The 19,583-nt window shown below is 37.3% G+C and overlaps 1 protein-coding gene across 1 annotated transcript in view; it reads right to left on the minus strand.

Moving 5' to 3' along the window:
• The window catches only part of crhr2 (corticotropin releasing hormone receptor 2), a 70,458-nt gene extending 53,261 nt beyond the window's left edge, over positions 1 to 17,197 (minus strand). The window contains 3 exon segments of the mRNA XM_030160877.1: positions 16,725 to 16,844; positions 16,979 to 17,014; positions 17,017 to 17,197. Of these exon segments, the coding sequence (XP_030016737.1) occupies positions 16,725 to 16,844; positions 16,979 to 17,014; positions 17,017 to 17,098 (238 nt within the window). The 5' untranslated portion in view covers positions 17,099 to 17,197.
• Between the last annotated feature and the right edge of the window lie 2,386 nt (positions 17,198 to 19,583).

The following is a 19,583-nucleotide window of genomic DNA, read 5'->3' on the forward strand; positions in this document are numbered from 1 at the left end:
CTGAAGAACCCCAGACTAAATTACAATACAGCACTTTAGCAAAATGGCAACATTTAATAAACTGAACACCAACTGGTTTAACAATAACGTGGAACAAGAAGAAGTTTGGACCACAAGTTTGGCCTCTGCCCTCTGAGTTCCCTCTCTGTTGTTGGCTGTAAAAAAAAGATTTTCTGGCTCCTTTTCTGAACACAGATAATTATTATGTACCCCTTGTGGTAAAATATACCATAATATGGAGTTAATGTTTAGAAATTAGACAATATTGCAGAAAATTTCCATTAAATAAAAAACAATCATATACTTGAAAGTGTTTTGGTGTGTGATTTAAAAATTTGCAAATCGAAACTGTCAGTCAGTTTAACAAGCAATTAGATTTACATTCAGGTCAATAACATTTGGACGTTTAAACAAATACTCTGCAGACTTGGGCATGAATAAATAACAACTTGAATGCGCACGTCTTTTAAGCATCAAACCATGAATTATTGCAATGAAAAGGAGTTAGAGTAAGTGTCAGTTTGTCTCTTACTCAGCCAGGAACACTGAATCTTTAACAAAAACACTGCACCTTGAGTGATGCCTACTGAAGCACACCAGGCCTGAGGAAGAGTTACTGCATAATCTGTTACTCACAGCTGTGTGTCTAAAGCTTCCCTGTTTCACTTCATGACCTCATGACACATTAGGAACAACTAAACGTGCTGGACAGTGTAGGTCAATTTCACAACATTTGGGAGTTTTGTGTCAAACTCTCACCTCACTGCTGTTTGTCAGCTGGTGAGAGTAAACAAGCAAAAGGCGATGCGCTACAAGTCTTTAGCCTCGAGGGAAAACAGTAAACTAAACATAGAGGATAGCGTGTCTAGATAATGAGGACACATTACAGTGCATTACACTAACTAAAAAGCATACATACGCTGTCACATTTTATAAGAACTGTATCCGTCTCATTTATAGAAGATCATAAAATGCCTTTTCAATCCATCCATTTTTATCCAAATAAAACAGCTCATTTGCATTGGTCACATCATTATTTTTATGTTCCTCCTACACAAAATGCTGTACATTCACACAATGTAATAATAACCTTTGTTTCCAGCCCTTTTTATATAATATAAATACACTCATAAGCTCAACTCTGCGTATTTTGATAAAACAGAAATTAAATTGAAAAACATTTTATAATAAGAGAGTGATAATTATGGTTGTGGTTGTACTAATGAATCATGTTTCATGCAGTGGGTTTAGTGCAGACTCCGAGCTTGTTAACCCTCAGATGAGACAACTTGGGGATTTTCAGTTCATCTTTGAACCTAATCTGTTCACTATTTTCTTGAACAAACCTTGAATTTTTCTCCATCTCCTTCCCTCTAGTTCTTTGATTTCTCACTTCATTTCCTTATTTATTCATACCATATCATATATCATAAGATATTCCCATAAAAGTAGAATTTTTGTGCATTTTAAATGGCACAAAAGTATCAATTCAGGCTGAAAAATTGCAAGTTTAAAAGTTGCACTAATTAAAAATTATTGTGCTGTATGTGTTGACAGTAGTGGAGAATCCCAGCTCTATAAAGTAAAAGTCCTGCCATGTATTGGTTCTACCTGTTCACCTAACACAGGTGATTCCACTAAAGCTGTTTTCAGACCAGCAAGCCCAGTCTTGGATCTGGTTCCCCCAGCAGTTCCACTGGGAACTGAAGTGCATGCCCATGAACAGCCTGCGTTCATACCATTATGCGAGCTAATGACACATCATTGACGGAGGGCGGTGCTTCTCCACCCAAAAAAACAAAAAGGAGATGTCGTATTGTGACTGTAGATGTAGTAGGACTGATGCATGATGGGATACATTGTAGGAGAAACACCACATGTCTGCAAGTGAATGTACAATTTGCAATAAAAATGACACAGAACACTCAAAAGGTAGTTTTTATTTAATGCAACACAGAACATTACAATTCAGTTTCTTGGGCATTTTCCACACTCACGTTTTCTTGGTTTGTTTATTTTTCCACATATGACCCGGATTGACCTGGTGACGTCCATGCATGTCATCACAGTTTGCTTAGAAAAATCAAGCTTTACTTGGTGCCTGTCAGGAACCGAATTTTCGGTTCTTGAACACTCTGATATTCCATGTGAACACATCGGCCAGTTCAAGATAAGGTATGGGAACGGGCACCAGCACGGTTCTCTGTCATCCTGAAAACGGCTTAATTATCCTATCTACCTGGATGAGGAGTTGTGCACATCAAAATGGGCTGATTCAGTGAATGGTTGGAACAAATACATGGCAGGACTTTTACTTTATGGAGCTGGGATTCTCCACTGCTGCATGTTGAGAATAATTCACGAGTAAACATGACTGTGTCACTGCTGGTTTAGACACCCACCTCATCCGACTGAACAAGAGGCTGTTTTACATGTAGAATTCACGCTGCTTTGTGTGCTGTCGGGATATATCTTACGGTTGCCTTTCAGCGCCCACTGCATATTGCACTTTTAATATTCCATTAATGAAACCCATGGTAAACAATGAATTAAGTCATTAGTTTGTCCATTTTATCACCATGCTCATTTTCTTTATATCTGCCCATGTGCATATACATAGTTTAGTACATGTTAAGATTGCTTTTTTCATTTACTACAACATAAATTTACCTCAGTGAGAGCATGAGTTAGTTGAACTAAATCAGATCAGCTTTTCTGAGTTCAGGTTTACGTTTGGTGTTTGTTAAATAGGCCATACAGGTATATGCTATGTACCCACTTCTAGGGAATTGAATTAACGATACGGAATATGCTAAAAATCTCAGGTGCTGTGATATAACAACACAGAGTCTAGAGGAAGAAGAATCTCAAAAAAAAGAGACAGTGAGACGAGAGACAAGAGACAGCACTGACAGCAGGACTAGAGGCTGCAGCTCCACAGGAGATCACAACTGTTGTTGATGAATACAAGTCACGGCAGTGTTTCCTAAACAGCTGTATTCTAGAGTGTGAAAAACAATTGTTTGGAGGATATGGTGGGAAGGAGTAGAAATGGGAGAAAGTGGAGACACAGTATACTAACACAGATATCACTGAATTACATATGAATAGGATATTTTGAGATCAGGAATAGAAAACTGCTCAACATTTGATTGTGATTTGGACAACGAAACCAAATTCACATTTAGATTAAAACAATAAACAAACAAAAATGGGAAATTTGTTTTGAAAGAAAACCTTCACATAAGGAACAATCCAAATGGGAATATTAGCCAACAGATGTAATTATATAAATGACACACCAAGGCTTAAAAAAATGCCTGTCTGGCTATTGTACTGTAATGTGGCTGCAGTACCAGGAGTATGAGCAGTCTGATGGGGCTTGTGCTGATTGGACCCCCCAGGGGACTGTGTGCAATGACTAGTGAAATGTTTGCTACACATGTTGACCTGCAGTTGCTGACTGACTAACCTCTTATGCTGTCTCACCACAGAGAAGTGGATAAAAGGTTTCATGGGGCGTTCATTTACCGCTGGAGAAGCACTTCACAGAAGACTTGGGTGAAATCATTGGATTCAGAAATGAAAAGAGTGGAAGCAGCCAAAAATGTGTGATTTCCACCACATGAAAGTGCACATAGGATTTCAACTACATCATCTCAATGAGATGTTCTGTGCAAACCAATAAATGCTATTTTTATGTACTTTGAAGACATAATCCTGTGCAAGCCTCGCCTCAAGGAAGAAATATGAAACTCATATTATGAATCCACTAGGGAACTTTGAGGACAGGAGAACACAGCAATGCAAAGCAGTTTTACTCTCATCAAGCTCAACATTAATGAGTCATGTAATTATGCTGGCAGTTAAATGAACACAGTTTGTATGTAATATGTGGAAGGCTTTTATCCTTACTATTAGTTTTTTTGGCCTTTCGGCATCATCCCATACTCCCAATGAAAGCTGCCATTAAAAACATGATGTTATGATGAGTGTTATAACACTAAAATCTGATCACAGAAATCCAAAATTTGCTGCCATTTGACACACATACAGAATTGTGATCTGTATATTTAAGGATAGTTGATTTGTTGGCACTGCTATAAAGAAACTGTACCTGATGAGGACTGTAAACCCTCACACAAGGTGATTTGGTCGACAATATGATTACTATATTTCACAATATTGAATTCATTTAATCTGGAAACTATATTATTTCAATGTCTGTGATCCCATTTTGTGCAACTTCTACCATTCTTCACTGAAAGCCCTTTAACCTTTTCCTCTATCTGCTGGTTCAGCGGGTTGTCTGTGAGAAAGAAGAGCTGCCTAAACACCATTGTGAAAGTGTTCTAAGATTATTGCTGTTCAGCAGAGGAGTCACGGCACAATCTTGGAGAAACAAGCAACAGAGAAAGGAAATATAATTATCAGCCAACCAGACGCCATTCGGTTGACTGAGTTTGTACGGTTGCCTTCCAGTCGATGCTATAATGTGCCCAAAAGCCAAACAAATTCTATGCAGAGTCTTTCATTCATTCTACTATTAAACGCTTAAACCCAGACCCAACTCATTTTAGATGAAATTGAAGATTCATTTATTGAATTTTGCTATTGATTTGTATTGATTGATGATTTTATGGGTCCGTATGTCTCTTAATGTTTCTTTACCGATCATAATTGGATGCAAATTTAGTCATCTGAACTGAACTGAGTATGTTCAGTATATTTTAAATAGTTCTAATGATTTAATTTGATAATGCAGACAGATGGAAGAACATCTTTAAAATGCATGAAACTTGAGGAGAGCAGGTTCATCAGGTAAACATTAGAATATCAATTTGAGGGAGATTTCAGATTTTACCAGGCACATTGAATGCATCCCCAGCCGTGACTGTTTGTGTCAGACTCGATCAAAAACATAAAGCACCTCCATCTTTTAATGACACCTAAACGCAGCACAGATTCTCAACAGTTCACTAAGTCACTGCTTCAGTAAAAACATTTACCTGCCAGTATGCCAAACAGCCTTCTGGGATTTCCTCACCAAACTGAAACTCTACACTTTGCAGGTGTCACATTCATTTCTTTTGTGAAACAGGCTATTAGATCTCCCTGAGCTTCTCACTTCTAGACACTGAATTTCTTCAGAAAATGGAGCAAAAACCATCCTGTCAGCTAGCCACAGCCAACATGTCCACCTGACTGTGTTTTCGCATACCCTGGACGGTGGCCCTCAGCCCCATGACTGAATCACAGACTTCTAATATGTTCAGGTCATTGGAGAGAAGAGGCAGGGCTGGTCTATGCCTCATACTGGTGACAAGAAAGGCTTTACATTTCCTTAGGTTGAGTTTCATTGTGTGCTCTTCAACCCAGATGTCAAGACCATTCAGGGTCTGTTGGAGAGCTTAGGGTAGCTGGGGCATCCACATCTTGGTCACAATCTTGTCATCATTATGTCTCCAGTGGTCTGTTCTGTCCTGGGGGACGCTGTTAATCAGTGCTTGAAAGGCCATAAGCCCAAGGACATTTGGGATATTCCTAGTCAGTGATATTGTTTGTCCCTGGCAGCGCATATTCTGGCAATGGTCAGTCGCAAAGCTGATAATCTATTTTTACTTTCACTCCTACACTGAAGGAACACTGTACTGCCACTATATGATCTACATCATAAAGGCCCTGGCTAATTCAAGTGTAATTAGTGAGCACTCTAAGTCCAGGACATCACCAGCCTTGTACCCCACAGTCCATCCGACAGACTATTGTGTGTTATACGTAGAGCAGCCCTGTCAGCTGCCAAACTGTATTTGGGATGTTGTCATTCAGCATTCAGCACACCATAGACCCTCCAAATTTTTTTTCAAGAGCTGGACTGTTAATGAGATTGACCTCTGTTCATCAGTGTGTATGGAGGGCAGGATTTCAGTATGTGGACAATACCCTCATTCCATTGTCTGAGAGCAAGCCCTTCATTACACAGACACAGTGTGATGTCACATGACAAAGCTGCACTCGTCTGTTACTGGAATGGCAGCTGGTGGGGGGACGTAAATGAGGAGATAAACCTGAACAAGACGTTGAGTATTTTGTTTGACTCCGTGGTGATTGTTTGTGTTTCCTTAAGCAAACTTACACTTTGAACACCAGACAAAATACCTGAATCTTTGCTTTTTTGAGTTTTTTTCTACATCCGGGTCCAGTCTGGCCAGCGAGATGAATTTGCAAAGTGCAAAAATTACACTGAAGACATTAATAGTCAAGGGTTTGGGGGCCACATACAGCCCAATTTGATCTTAGGTGGGTCAGACTAGTAAAATATTAACATAAAAACCCATAAATAATGACAACTCCAAATTCCAAACTCCAAATTTTTTATGATATTCTGCCTGTTACTAAATGTTTTGCGTATTTGTAGATCCACTGTCATCTGTAAGTTCTAATGCACATGTGTAAATGTTAAACTGAGGCATAGCCTAATTGACCGATCGGCGGGGCCCCGACCCCTTAGTTACTGTTGCTACATGCGACAAGCATTCAGAACCTCTCCATAGATTTACATTAAAAATGCGACACATTGATGAAAAAAATGTCTGCTACTCCATGAAATAATGACACATCTTAAAACTAATCCATGCCTTCTATAGAGGAACGTTAATGAACTGGTCCTTGAAATCTATTACTTTTTTTTTTTATTGTTGCACGTTCTCTGAAACTGCCATGAAGGTTGATTGTCATGGCATGGGCAGCTGTATCTTCAAGTGTCAGTGATGCTTTTTGGAGTAATAGCTCCAAGATTTCCCCAAGATCGAGGGAGAAGGGACTGGAATATGAAGTCAAGAGTTGCATCTACAACATCAACTTCAAAAAGGATGGAGGCAAAAGCACAGTGGTCCCAACTGAAACAGGACAAGCCCCACCATTTCTATGTCAGATGCAATCAGTAAACCCTTCTGGACCAGTCCTGCTCTTGTACTGCTGGGCAAGATTTTCTGTAAATCATAATTACGTTTGTCTTAACTGAAAACCTGTAGCATCCTCATTAGACAATGTGATATCATGACTTAATTTGATTTTATTCATGAAAATTGAAAAACTTGGAGTTGTGATTTTCTATAGGTTATTATGGTATTATTTTACTGGTCTGGTCCACTTCAGATCACATATGGCTGAATGTGGCCCCTGAACTAAAATGAGTTTGAAACCCTGTTACATTTCTGTTGTCTTACAGGATTTTTTATTTGTTTGTTTTTGTTTTATTTTGTTTTGGGTTTTTTTTTTGTAATTGGCAACATTAATGAACTAACATTTAGTCCTAACTGATTTATTAATAGAACTTTCAGGGTAAATATACCATTGAGACACTTCATAACAGGGATGTTGAATGAGTCTGCCTTTTTATCATTTTCATGTTTTTCAATAACTTCCAATCTAGATCTATATCATTAATTTTTGTTGCTCATATTTCCTTCAGACATTGTTTCTGTTTAACTTTGCTTTTTGGTCATTGTTTGATTAAAAACTTAATTTAAGTTGCATTCCATGGTTTATCTTACGTTTTTCACTGTCTTTCTAAAAGAAATGTCACTATCAATTTTGGATATTACCATTATTTCCACTATTATAAGCAATAATTATCATTATTATTACGACTATTATGAGTGGTGATGCATCTATAAAACCAACACAAGCCAGGCTTCTTTCGGACTTGATAGTCCTATAGAGTGTCAGAGGTCACAGCTGAGGTTTCTTGATCTATAGAAGAGAAAAAATCTCAGGTGTCAAAACCACAGTTTTAATCAGTTATAATCAGGTCAAAAATGGCTGTAGTGTTGGTTTAAATCACAGCTTGTAAACATAACATATTTGTGTCTATATGTCATATGTTGCTTTAAAACCAGTGGCTTACTCCTATTTGGAGTTAGTTAAATTCCTGGTTTCTGACATATAATAAAATGCATGTAAACTTCCCAAAGAATACTATCATTTATCATCAATTTATTTTCATCAAGCTGCATATCCCAACATGCAATGCTGTCCCTCAGCACTCATCTGTCTGAACCAGGAACACACAGTGGAGACTCAGACTTTATTAATCCAGATAAGAGAATCAATAAAGTTCTTGTTTAGGACCAAGAATCCTGTTGACTTAGGTACATTATGTTCTGAACAGATGCTACCTCAGCGACAATGACCAGAAGATTCAGGGTTTGTACAGATGCTCTGTTACCAGCGTATGGGACTTCCAAACCAAAGACCAATGGTTCCCAACCTTTTTTGGCTCGTGACCCCATTTTAACATCACAAATTTCAGCTGACCCCAGACATTTAAAACTGAGACATTTTTTTCCTTTTGCTAAAATTAATTTGTTTTTGATCGTGTTATAGTTTGCTATACTATGTTGCAAATAAACGTTAATTTTAGGCAACATTTAGACTATATAATGTACATTTTTATTAGTAAGTTTTAATTTTTTATCAATTACTAGAAATTTCAGGCGACCCCATTTGAATTCCAGGCAACCCCATGTGGGGTCCAGACCCCAAGGGTGAAAAACACTGGCCTAAATGTTGCCTAAAATTAACGTTTATTTGTGGCATATTATAGCAAACTATTACACGATCAAAAACAAATTAATTTTAGCCAAATAAAATGTCTCAGTTTTTAATGTCTGGGGTCGCCTGAAATTTCTAATAATTTATAAAAAAAAAAAAAAATTAAACTTACTAATAAAAATTTACATTATACAACCTAAATGTTGTCTAAAATTAATGTTTATTTGCAACATATTATAGCAAACTATTACATGATCAAAAACAAAATAATTTTAGCAAAAAAAAAAGTCTCCATTTTGAATGTCTGGGGTCGCCTGAAATTTCTAATTATTTATTAAAAAAAAAAAAATTAAACTTACTAATAAAAATTTACATTATATAGTCTAAATGTTGTCTAAAATTAACATTTATTTGCAACATATTATAGTAAACTATTACACGATCAAAAACAAAATAATTTTAGCAAATAAAATGTCTCCGTTTTGAATGTCTGGGGTCATCTTTAATTTCTAATATTTTATTTTTTAAAAAATTAAAAATTTAAACTTACTAATAACAATTTACATTATATAGTCTAACCCAGTGGTTCCCAACCTCTTTTGGCTCGTGACCCCATTTTAACATCCCAAATTTCAAGTGGCCCCAGACATTCTAAACAGAGACATTTTATTTTGCTAAAATTATTTTGTTTTTTATCATGTAATAGTTTCCTGTAATATGTTGCAAATAAATGTTAATTTTAGGCAACATTTAGTCTATATAATGTAAATTCTTATTAGTAAGTTTTAATTTTTTATCAATTACTAGAAATTTCAGGCAACCCCATTTGAATTCCCAACCCTAAGGTTGAAAAACACTGCCAAAGACTAAAGTATTTTTTTCTTTTTAATCTCATAATACATCATGTGGCAGCCCTGTCGCATCATTGCCATTATCTGCAAAGTTTGCCACAGGAAAAATGTGATTCACTGAATAATTACAGTTCTTAGGTTTTACTGCCCAGAGAAAGTACACAGGTTACTATGACATGGCTGGCATTTATAAAACTGACACTATAGGGCTGATATCACTCATATATACAGCTGTGAACAATTTGTCTTGCCTGAGGCTTGACAGAAATCACATCGCCTGGCGGTGACAAAGCGAAGACAATGAATGACTTTGAACCACGTCTAACAACCCTGCCCCTACAGTGGTGATGCGTGTTTCATGTAAACCAGAGAAGTAAATGCACAAAAAAAAGAGGGGCACAGGAAGATTTAAAAATGCATAAACCTCTTAAGCCACTCTGCACAGATATTAATATTTATATATGCTTGAAGAAATGGAAGGGAGTTTATAGCCTCTTACCTAAGCAGGCTTGTTAAGTCTGTGAAACCTCTTGATTTTGTAAGAAAAATGCAATATTTTGCTGACACTAGCTGTTGACTTTAAACTACAGTAACCTATGAGACACCTACGAGATACTGTATTGACATATTCAATAATTGTAGAATAGGGACGACAACAAAGTGTCCTCAGCGTGTAAACCTCCATTGTGGCTCCTCCTTTTCTGATATGCAGGTCTGTGGCTTTAAATGTTTAGCTCTGAGATATACATAGCCAGCAAATAGAGGAGAATCTACTGTCATTCCTATAGGTCAGATCCTATATGTGGCCAAAGGAAGTGATATAAAAAGCACACATCCAGTAGAGCACTATGCACTGCAGCTTCGCATCAAATCAGTTTTCTAATCCTACTAAATTCACCCTGCCTTTCCAATTGCACCATAATTAACACCTGCTCATGTGATGTTAAATGTGCTATTCTTAGTCTGACCTACTTTTTGTCTTTTTTTTTATTTCTAATTTTTATTTACAGCTGCAAATGGTATCTGCTTATATGACCCAGCAGGATCAAGGTAATGACATCAATTTTCTGAACACCCCTGTCAGATTGTTGTGAAACTGCGCAGCGTGCTATGACTTCAGTGATGTAATTATTAGTTTTAACCTCGTAGCATCTCTGTTCTGTTCTACTGCGAAAGCATTTGACCTGATATGGTACTAATTTGCAGATGAAACATAAAACACATAACTTTACATCAAAAAACAATGATAAAATGTTGTAACGGCAATTGCTAGGAAGCAAAAGCAGTTGTTTTTTTTTTTCTAAAACCACAGGATATTGGAAAAGTGCTGAATGCTGGAACTGGATGCCTGTGGATTATCTGTTCTCCACTCAGCACCCACTTAACACAACAGTGGCCTCACTTTTATCCAGGCATTTAGCCTTAAAGATGCTCAGTGGTCAAGGGCAGCTTACAGATGTCAATACATGCTATGGTAAGAATGTAACACCCAAAACAATGAGTTCAGATTTCCTATTTACACAGCAGTGCCAAAGATTTGTCACAACAGTTGTAAAACATCAAGCTAATTCAGAGTTGTTATCATTTGTCGTCATCTTGTTGTAGCACTGTTTTAATTAACTGAGACTATATAATGCTTTGATATGATCTAAAGGTGCACTGAAAACCATATTTTTCATCTATCTTGCATTCTTCACATTCCCTGACAGTCAAGAGGACTAACTGTTGAATTGGAAAAGGATGTTACTTCTTATTTTTTTCCCCTTTCATTTACTATAGAAGTCTGTGGAAAAGTAAAACCTCACCAACAAACACAGTCAATTATAGGAGCCTGTAATAATTATCTGTATTACAAATATTGCTCAAAATAAACTAATTAAAATAACAGGGAATAAAAATGAATTGGGAAAGAATAATGATGAATAATGAAAAGAAAGCAAGTTCACTGTGATTTTAAATGTACAGGAAACAGAATATCATCAACAAACTGAAAAGTGGTACTTTTATGTGATGTTATCATACTTACCTTGAGTTTAAAACCAATAGAATTACAATGAATAAACAGTTCTCACAGGTTAACTCAGTATTTAGTGATTCAGTAAACCTTCAACTCTCTTGGATCGACTGTCTAGATGTTTTCTGAAATAGTCTCCTGTTATGTCCCAGAGGCTTTCATGGTTTTTCATCCTTTTCTCTGTCCAGATGATCCCACATAGCTTCTAAAATATTTATATTTTTCTGAAATGCATGACTGCACACGTGCATTTCTTTGTAGTAGTATGTGTACAATAGGAATACACAGATGATATGTAAACAGTATTAAAAACAATAAAAATACAGGGCCTGTCCCTGAGTCCCCAGCTGATGGACAGGCCCAAAACACCTCACAGGGGAGGGTCTTAACCTGACGTCCAACCTGGCGCCCCACAATATGGAGGAGTCGCGTCTCTGCTCCAAGCACCTCCCGGATCACCGAGCTCTTCACGCCCTTTCTAAGGAACAATTCAGCCACCCTGCAGAGGAAACCCATTCCACAATCTCGTTCTTCCGGTCACTTCCCACAGCTCCAGTGCATGGGTGAGACTGGGAGAGGAGATCAACCGGTAAATTAAGAGCTTTATCTTTCACTTCAGTTCCCTCTTCACCACAACAGACAGATCACTGCCTACGCCACACCTGTCAGGCTGTCAATCACTCGCGCAATCCTTCCGCCACTCGTGATCAAGACCCTGAGACACTTAAACTCCTCCCCCAAGTCATCGTCAACCCAGAGAACTATGAGAACCATGTGTTCAGATTTGGTCATTGTCTAGTACATAAATACAACCAGACAGTGTTTGAAACTTGAGCATCAATTTCCACTCAACATACACACCCACCCTCACCCTACACAGCTCCAGTGTGCACTATAATATAGATCCTTTTACGTGACCGATAGTGTCTATCACTGATCATAGCTCTCACTACTGAATTTTTTTTGTTTTTTTTGTCACTAATCCATAGTTTGTTTTTTCTTTTATAATTGACACATTTTTATATGCATATTTATTCTATCTTGTATATATATAGAGTCTGTTTTATTTATCGCTCCTGCCTCCTGAACCAATTGCATCAAAATTTCATTTTTAGATGTAAATCTGGAATGACAAATAAAGTGTATTTCTATCTAATATTTGTGTTAAATACATTCCCGAACTTTACAGTGTGGTTCAGGTCTGGAAATTAAGAGCGTCTCTTTATTCTTCCCAGAGCTGTGCATTTTAGTGGGACTAAAAACTTTACAATCAGTTGTCAGGAAAACTCATTCTTATAATTAGCTTTGTCATGGACTCCTACACCCAATCCCAATTCACCCCTTGGTAGGGGTTGAAATATTCCCCTATGAAATAGGACAACCCTTCGAGACCTGTTACATCATCAGCAGTCATCGATGCCGCTATAAACAGATGCGACAACTTTGTTTTCGAAATAATCCACCATGCCATCAGCAGCTCTTTTCCATGGGCTTTGGGCATCTTTTTACGGCTATCAACTATAAACTGCAGAAAAGAGGTCTATAACACATTAAAATGGCATTAAACGGTCGATAAAATGATTAAGTTGTTTACAAAGAAAATACGTACATTTGTGTGTTTCTTTCATCACACTGCTGCACTTTTTTGCTGTGTTTAACTCTATCTTGCCGATGATTCAAACAGAATTATGGAAGATTTCTCATATCCCTCCGTTTGTAGTGTGGTCCTGAAAAATCTCTGTTTCAAGGGCCAAACAGCCCCCCCCCCCCCCCCCCCCCCAGCCCTTCACCTCTGACTCATTGAGAATTGGGACACCCCTACCACTTCACGTGAATGTGCAAAACAGAGGGGTAAGAGGGAGGGCGAAGAGGTGAATTGGGATTTGGCCCTATTTTCCACCACTTGTTGCATTTCACCACTGCCAGCCATTTGTTCAATCTTTACTCATTATTCATGTTTTGCCCCGCCCCAAAGGGGAGGCAAGGGGTACTGTTGGTTGAATTCACACCAAACTGGGTTTATAGATTGCCAGTGACCCAGAATAGATGTGAATACCTTTTGAGAAAAGTAGGTCAAAGTTAAATGTTTTTAAAATAATTTTTTGCTTTTTTTCCCATTTACTTATAATGGGCAAAATTTGTCTATGCTGTCTATGTCTATGCTGACATCAGTACACACACAGACATGATGACATCAGCTGGATGATGCCAAAATAAGCTACAATATGTGCGAGGGACAGGGTTTGTTGTGTCTGGAACCACTTGCTTAGTTCTTCTTTTCATTATTTCCTGTCTGTAAGTCAGTAGGGTGGCCATAGCATAGTTTTACAGCAGATTCTAATCAGATTCATCTAAGAAAATTCCATCTACTCCAGTGCGTCTGACAACCTATTGTTTTGATAAGAAGAAAAATCTGTCACTGTCATTTCACCCTAGAAGCTAATCCTCAGCCTGATGAAAATATTATATCGATCCCCATTGTTGTCAGAAAATGAAGGAATACTTTAGGTCGTGTTGGCATGACAAATGAGTCAGACCAAATGGATCAGCCTATCAAGCATGTCCAACTAATACTGAACGGTGAAAGTAGAGCAAAGGGTGAATCAGTGCAGATTGTAGGTGGAAGGCATACAGCAGGGTGTTTCAGTGTCTGGGGGGGGGGGGGGGGGGGGGTAATGACATTGTATCTGAAACTACAACATGACGTAACAGCCCTGTTAAATAATAATAATAAATCTAGCTTTTTGAGACGCAGCAGTTTCTATGATACATTTTAGTGAAATTAATCATGTAATTTACTAGTCTGAGCGAAGAGCAGCAGTGCCAACATGACAGTGCCACAGTGATAAGGAGCTCTAATACACTGTTTTCAGCTCTTGGCAGAAATGATGGCTGATGCAGTTTAGCTGTAGAATTGCTCAGCCTTTTAAGAAACAGACAAGGCTATTCCTTCAACTTAATGTTAAAACCACAGCAAACATTACTGTTTGACATGACACGTAGCACAGCTCTCTTTGCCTGCAACTTTATATTAGCACTTTGACAAAGTGATGCTGAGGAGAAAAAACACAATTTATAAAAAGTGTTTTAGACACGGTCTGACTTTTTCCTTACATCAGACATAAGGCTGCACACACAGATGAGGTTGGAGTTTTACATACACACTATATGGATTTGATCTCAGTTTTTCATAGTTTATCATTTCATTGTAATACATACGTAGCCTGGCCCCCCAAAAAAACTAAAATTATATCTCTAATATTTTGCTGGACCATCCTTAGCTTTGAGTACACACACATTCCCTGTGGAATTGTTTTGATCAGATTTTATGTACACATGACTTTACTGGAACTAGACCTGACCAACAGAGGCCATCCCAGATCATAACACTGCTCCCACTGTACTGTAGACACTAGGCATGATGGGTAATCACTTCATCTGCCTCTCTTCTCATCCTGATGCATCCATCACTCTGGAACAGGGTCCATCTGGACTCATCAGACCACATGACATTTTTCCATTGAAAAACTGTCCAATCTTTATGCTGTCTATCAAACTGATGGTTGTTTAAGAAATGAAAAGGTACTCAGTGCATCCATTGGGGTTAAAGAGCTTGTTGCAGCTTAAGCATATGTTATCAACGTGCTCAGTTAAATCCAGGTGACAGCTTTTTTTTTTTTTTTTTTTTCCAGGCTGTGTATATGTCCCATGTGTCACATTTCACTCTGTGTCCACTGTCTTTGTCGGCCTCTGGAAGCTCTGGAAAATTGATGTCATGACAAGACTGTCCCTTCAAACCAAGGGTTTTGTCATTTGTTATCATGGGAAGATGTAAAGAAATCAAGATGTTACAGAATAAATGGAGTTAGGTTCATCCGTACAAACAACAGCACAGAAATATTAACACCATGGGACCACACAGCCATCCAATCCTCCAGGAGGAGACATCGATTTAGACTCTTAAAAGTACTTGAGGATAAAAAGCATCCCTGGCCAAAAGTCATTTAACCTATAACTAAGATTTTTACTGGTACATAACATCAGATGCTTGAACACCAACAGAAAAAAAGCAAATTGTAGGAAAATAACCACTGTGACTAAGGCTTTACCATCTGGGAGAGTGTTATGTGATCAGATTAGAAAAATGAACAATGAAATAAAATGAAATGAAAATGAAACTGTTCATCCAAATTATCATCACTATGTAAGAACAACTGTGAGGAGAGACAAGGTCACTGTATATTAAAAATCTATGTAAACCTTTGACCCTCTGAGAACATGATAAAATAAAATAAAATAAAATAAATTAACCCTTCAGTGTGCTACTTCAGCCAAAGGAAACACAGTGTATATTAAAATGAGAAGTTTATCATTGTGTAAAAATAAATGTCTGACCTCAGGAACACAACCAAAAGTCAATAAAGCTGGCAGTGATGCTGGAAAAATCTAGCTAAATGTCTTAGAGTGGCACAAGAGGAAAGGTCAGACACAAATTTTTGCGTTTCAAGTAATTTCCGATTTTTTTTATTATTTTTTTTTTTATCACTGAAATCACTGTGATTAACTGGTTGTGTGGCTAAATTGTGTGTGTTTTTAGATCAGTGTGTTTTCATGATGATAAAGTGATTCTACCATCCAGAGAGGCCACTATCATCATGGTAACTTAATCATTCTGAAACACATCTGGCACATTATAAGGAGAAAACACATGGCTGGCAGTCCAATTCCCCTGATGCTGCATTTTGCTGCTGGTGTTTTTTGTTTTTTTTTTTTCCATCACAGTATATAACTGCACCATGGGACACATTTAGTCTACTTAGTTATTTTATCTTTATATATTTATTTATTTTGTCAAGGTAAAGAGCGATTGGAAGTGAGCCACAGCTTTGGAACAATAGCTGTAATAACATCTGTGGTGATATTTACGCAAATTAGGATGGATTTGTTCTTAAGTATTGTGTGAAAAGCACACATTTTCAGTGCGATGCAGCTGTTCCAGGGACAGGAGGTGTAACACTGTGACTCACTGAGACTGATCACTGTTCCACATCACAGCAGGAGGTTGAACCGAGAAGCTGTAGAAAACATGAACCAGACTCAAATGAAGATTCATGAGATGCTCTTGTCATTTAGTTGCAGAATTTGTTTGATGGATTTCTGATTTCCTATGGGAACAGCTGTCTGAACTGCAGTTTTATTGTTTCAAAGTAAGTATCCACTTCTGTTGTGCATCTTTAAAAAATAATAATAATAATAATGGCACCAAAACTTTTTTTTTTGGTTATGATCATGAAATCTCTTACTTGTTGTGTTGTACTTCACCCCATTAATGTACTCAGGGCAGGGTCTCTCTACAATGCTGCCGATGCTGCTTCGTGGCCAGCAGGTTCCAATCTCATCGGTTGTGGCATTGCAATATAAACCTTAGAATAAATGAAGTTAAAAAAGAAAAAAAAGAAAAAAAAAAAAAAAAAAAAAGAAAAAAAAAGACGGACGCTTTTAATTTCCTTCTTTTCACAACTCTGTCAATACTGAACATATAAAAAAAGGATCTTACCATCAGTGCTCAGCAAAGACAATGAAGCGTTTTCCAAAGAGTGTCTTGGAAAGCATCTAATAAACTGCAGTTAAGGTCCCCGAGCTCTCCAAATATGATCTGATAAATGGTAGCATCCATGGTGTGAGCTTTAGATGGGAGAATAATCCAAAGTCCGAGAGGGAACGGACACACTGAGCCCAGCGGTGTTCATGGGCTTGTGAATCGGAGCAACAGTAATGACAAGTGTACTGAGCCCTGCGCTCCTGCTGAGAGCCGCGTCCCCGACCAATCACAGCCGCGCATCCGCACATCCATCCACGTGCTGCAATCACCCGGTGAAAAGCAGGAGACGCACCGTGGGCTAACTGACCATATCACGGGCTCAGGCATCCTGACATTTCACACCTGCCTCCCACCTGGCGGCTTGGTTTGTGAGGGAAATTCTGCTGCGTGCAAACCGAAAATAAACCCGCGTCCTTCCTCTTGTTTCCGTGGATTTTCTGTTTTCATGAGCTCCTTACTCCTGTTTCCTCTAATATATATATGTGTTTCTTAAGTTACTCATTTAGGCCTATGTAATCACTTAAACAGAGACAAGAAGAAGAAGAAGAAGAAGAAGAGGAAGAATCTGAGCAGATAATCATCATCATCATCATCATCATTAATATTTTACACACCAATTACTGTTATCATGTCCTCAATACATGGTGGTCAATAATACTAAAAGAAGAAGAAGACGACGAAGAAGAAGAAATTAGGAGGAGAAGAGGAAGAATCTGAGCAGATAATCATCATCATCATTAATATTTTACACCAATTATTGTTATCATGTCCTCAATACATGGTGGTCAATAATTCTAAAAGAAGAAGACGAAGACGAAGACGAAGAAGAAGAAGAAGAAGAAGAAGAAGAAATTAGGAGAAGAGGAAGAATCTGAGCAGAAAATCATAATCATCATCATCAATATTTTACACCAATTATTGTTATCATGTCCTCAATACATGGTGGTCAATAATACTAAAAGAAGAAGAAGAAAAAGAAGAAGAAGAAATTAGGAGGAGAAGAGGAAGAATCTGAGCAGATAATCATCATCATGATTAATATTTTACACACCAATTACTGTTATCATGTCCTCAATACATGATGGTCAATAATACTAAAAGAAGAAGAAGAAGATGAGGATGATGATCAGAAAGCTTGTACCATTTCCATATTCAGAAAACGATTAAGAATGTGTTAAGTTTTTTTTGTTTTGTTTTTTTTTTTTTTATCATTCCATGGTTTGAAGTTGTAATGGATGTTGACCACCATGTACGGAGGACATGATAACAGTGATGAGGATAACTTTTCATCATCATCATCATCACATCTTCTTCTTCTTCTTTTAGAATTACTGACCACCATGTATTGAGGACATGATAACAGTAATTGGTGTGTAAAATATTAATGATGATGACTAAAAATCTTGGATTAGCATCTTCGTTCAGTCTAAAACTTTAAAACTCATTGACCTTGTGGAGTTCAAAACTATTCAAAAAATGTATAAAGCAAAGAATAACTCATTGCCGGTCAATATTCAAGAAATGTTTTGTGAAAGAGAGGGAGGCTATGATTTATGGGGAAATTTACATTTAAAGATTCATAAAGTACACACTACGTTAAAAAGGTTCTGTATCACCATCTGTGGAGTGAAATTGTGGAACACATTGTGTGTGGAGGTAAATCAAATATCTAACATAATTCAGTTTGAAAAAAAAAAAAGATATAAAGAATTGATTCTTGAGAGGTACAGTACTTAATAATGACAATGAGGGCTGTTTGTTATGGATGATGTTGTATTGATAAATATGCTGTAATTATTGAGGAAAATTGTTGAATTGTTGAGTCTGTCTGTATGACTGTACTGATGATGATGATGATGATGATGATGATGATGATGATGAAGAGTTATCATCATCATCACTGTTATCATGTCCTCCGTACATGGTGGTCAACATCCATTACAACTTCAAAACCATGGAATGATAAAAAAAAAAAAGAAAAAAAAAAAAAAAAGAAAAAAAACACCTTAACACGTTCTTAATCTTTTTCTGAATATGGAAATGGTACAAGCTTCCTGATTGCTACTAATTGACTTCTTTGCACAACATAATATAGAAATGAAAATTCAAGGAAGCAAACAATAATAATACACACAAAAAAAAGAAAAAAGAAAGAGTCATATTTGAGAAGGAGGTTTTAAAGATGAAGCTCTAATCACACATTGTAAACCATGAAATTACACTTACTTTTGTGTTTTCATTGTTTACTGTGAGTCCTTGAACGCCTCATAGGTTTTATTTGCACACCTGGGGTCTGAGGGTACCTCCACCAGGACATATGAATATTGAAACACGTCTTCTTGTGCATTCTTGTGAGTTTTATTAACCATTTAATGCCCTTTCTTCACATCAGTTTATGATAGAAATACAAGTGATTTCTAAAACATGTCTAAAGCACAACTACAGAAAGTATCTACACAGTCCCTACCATCTGCAGTGACTGGCAGTAACTCTGGTCAGTGATCCGCTGAACTCTGGTCCGACTCTCATGTCTTTTACATTATTTTTTCAAAAGGTTCTA

The sequence above is a fragment of the Sphaeramia orbicularis genome, chromosome 17 (genome assembly GCF_902148855.1).
Source record: "Sphaeramia orbicularis chromosome 17, fSphaOr1.1, whole genome shotgun sequence".
NCBI classification, from domain to species: domain Eukaryota; kingdom Metazoa; phylum Chordata; class Actinopteri; order Kurtiformes; family Apogonidae; genus Sphaeramia; species Sphaeramia orbicularis.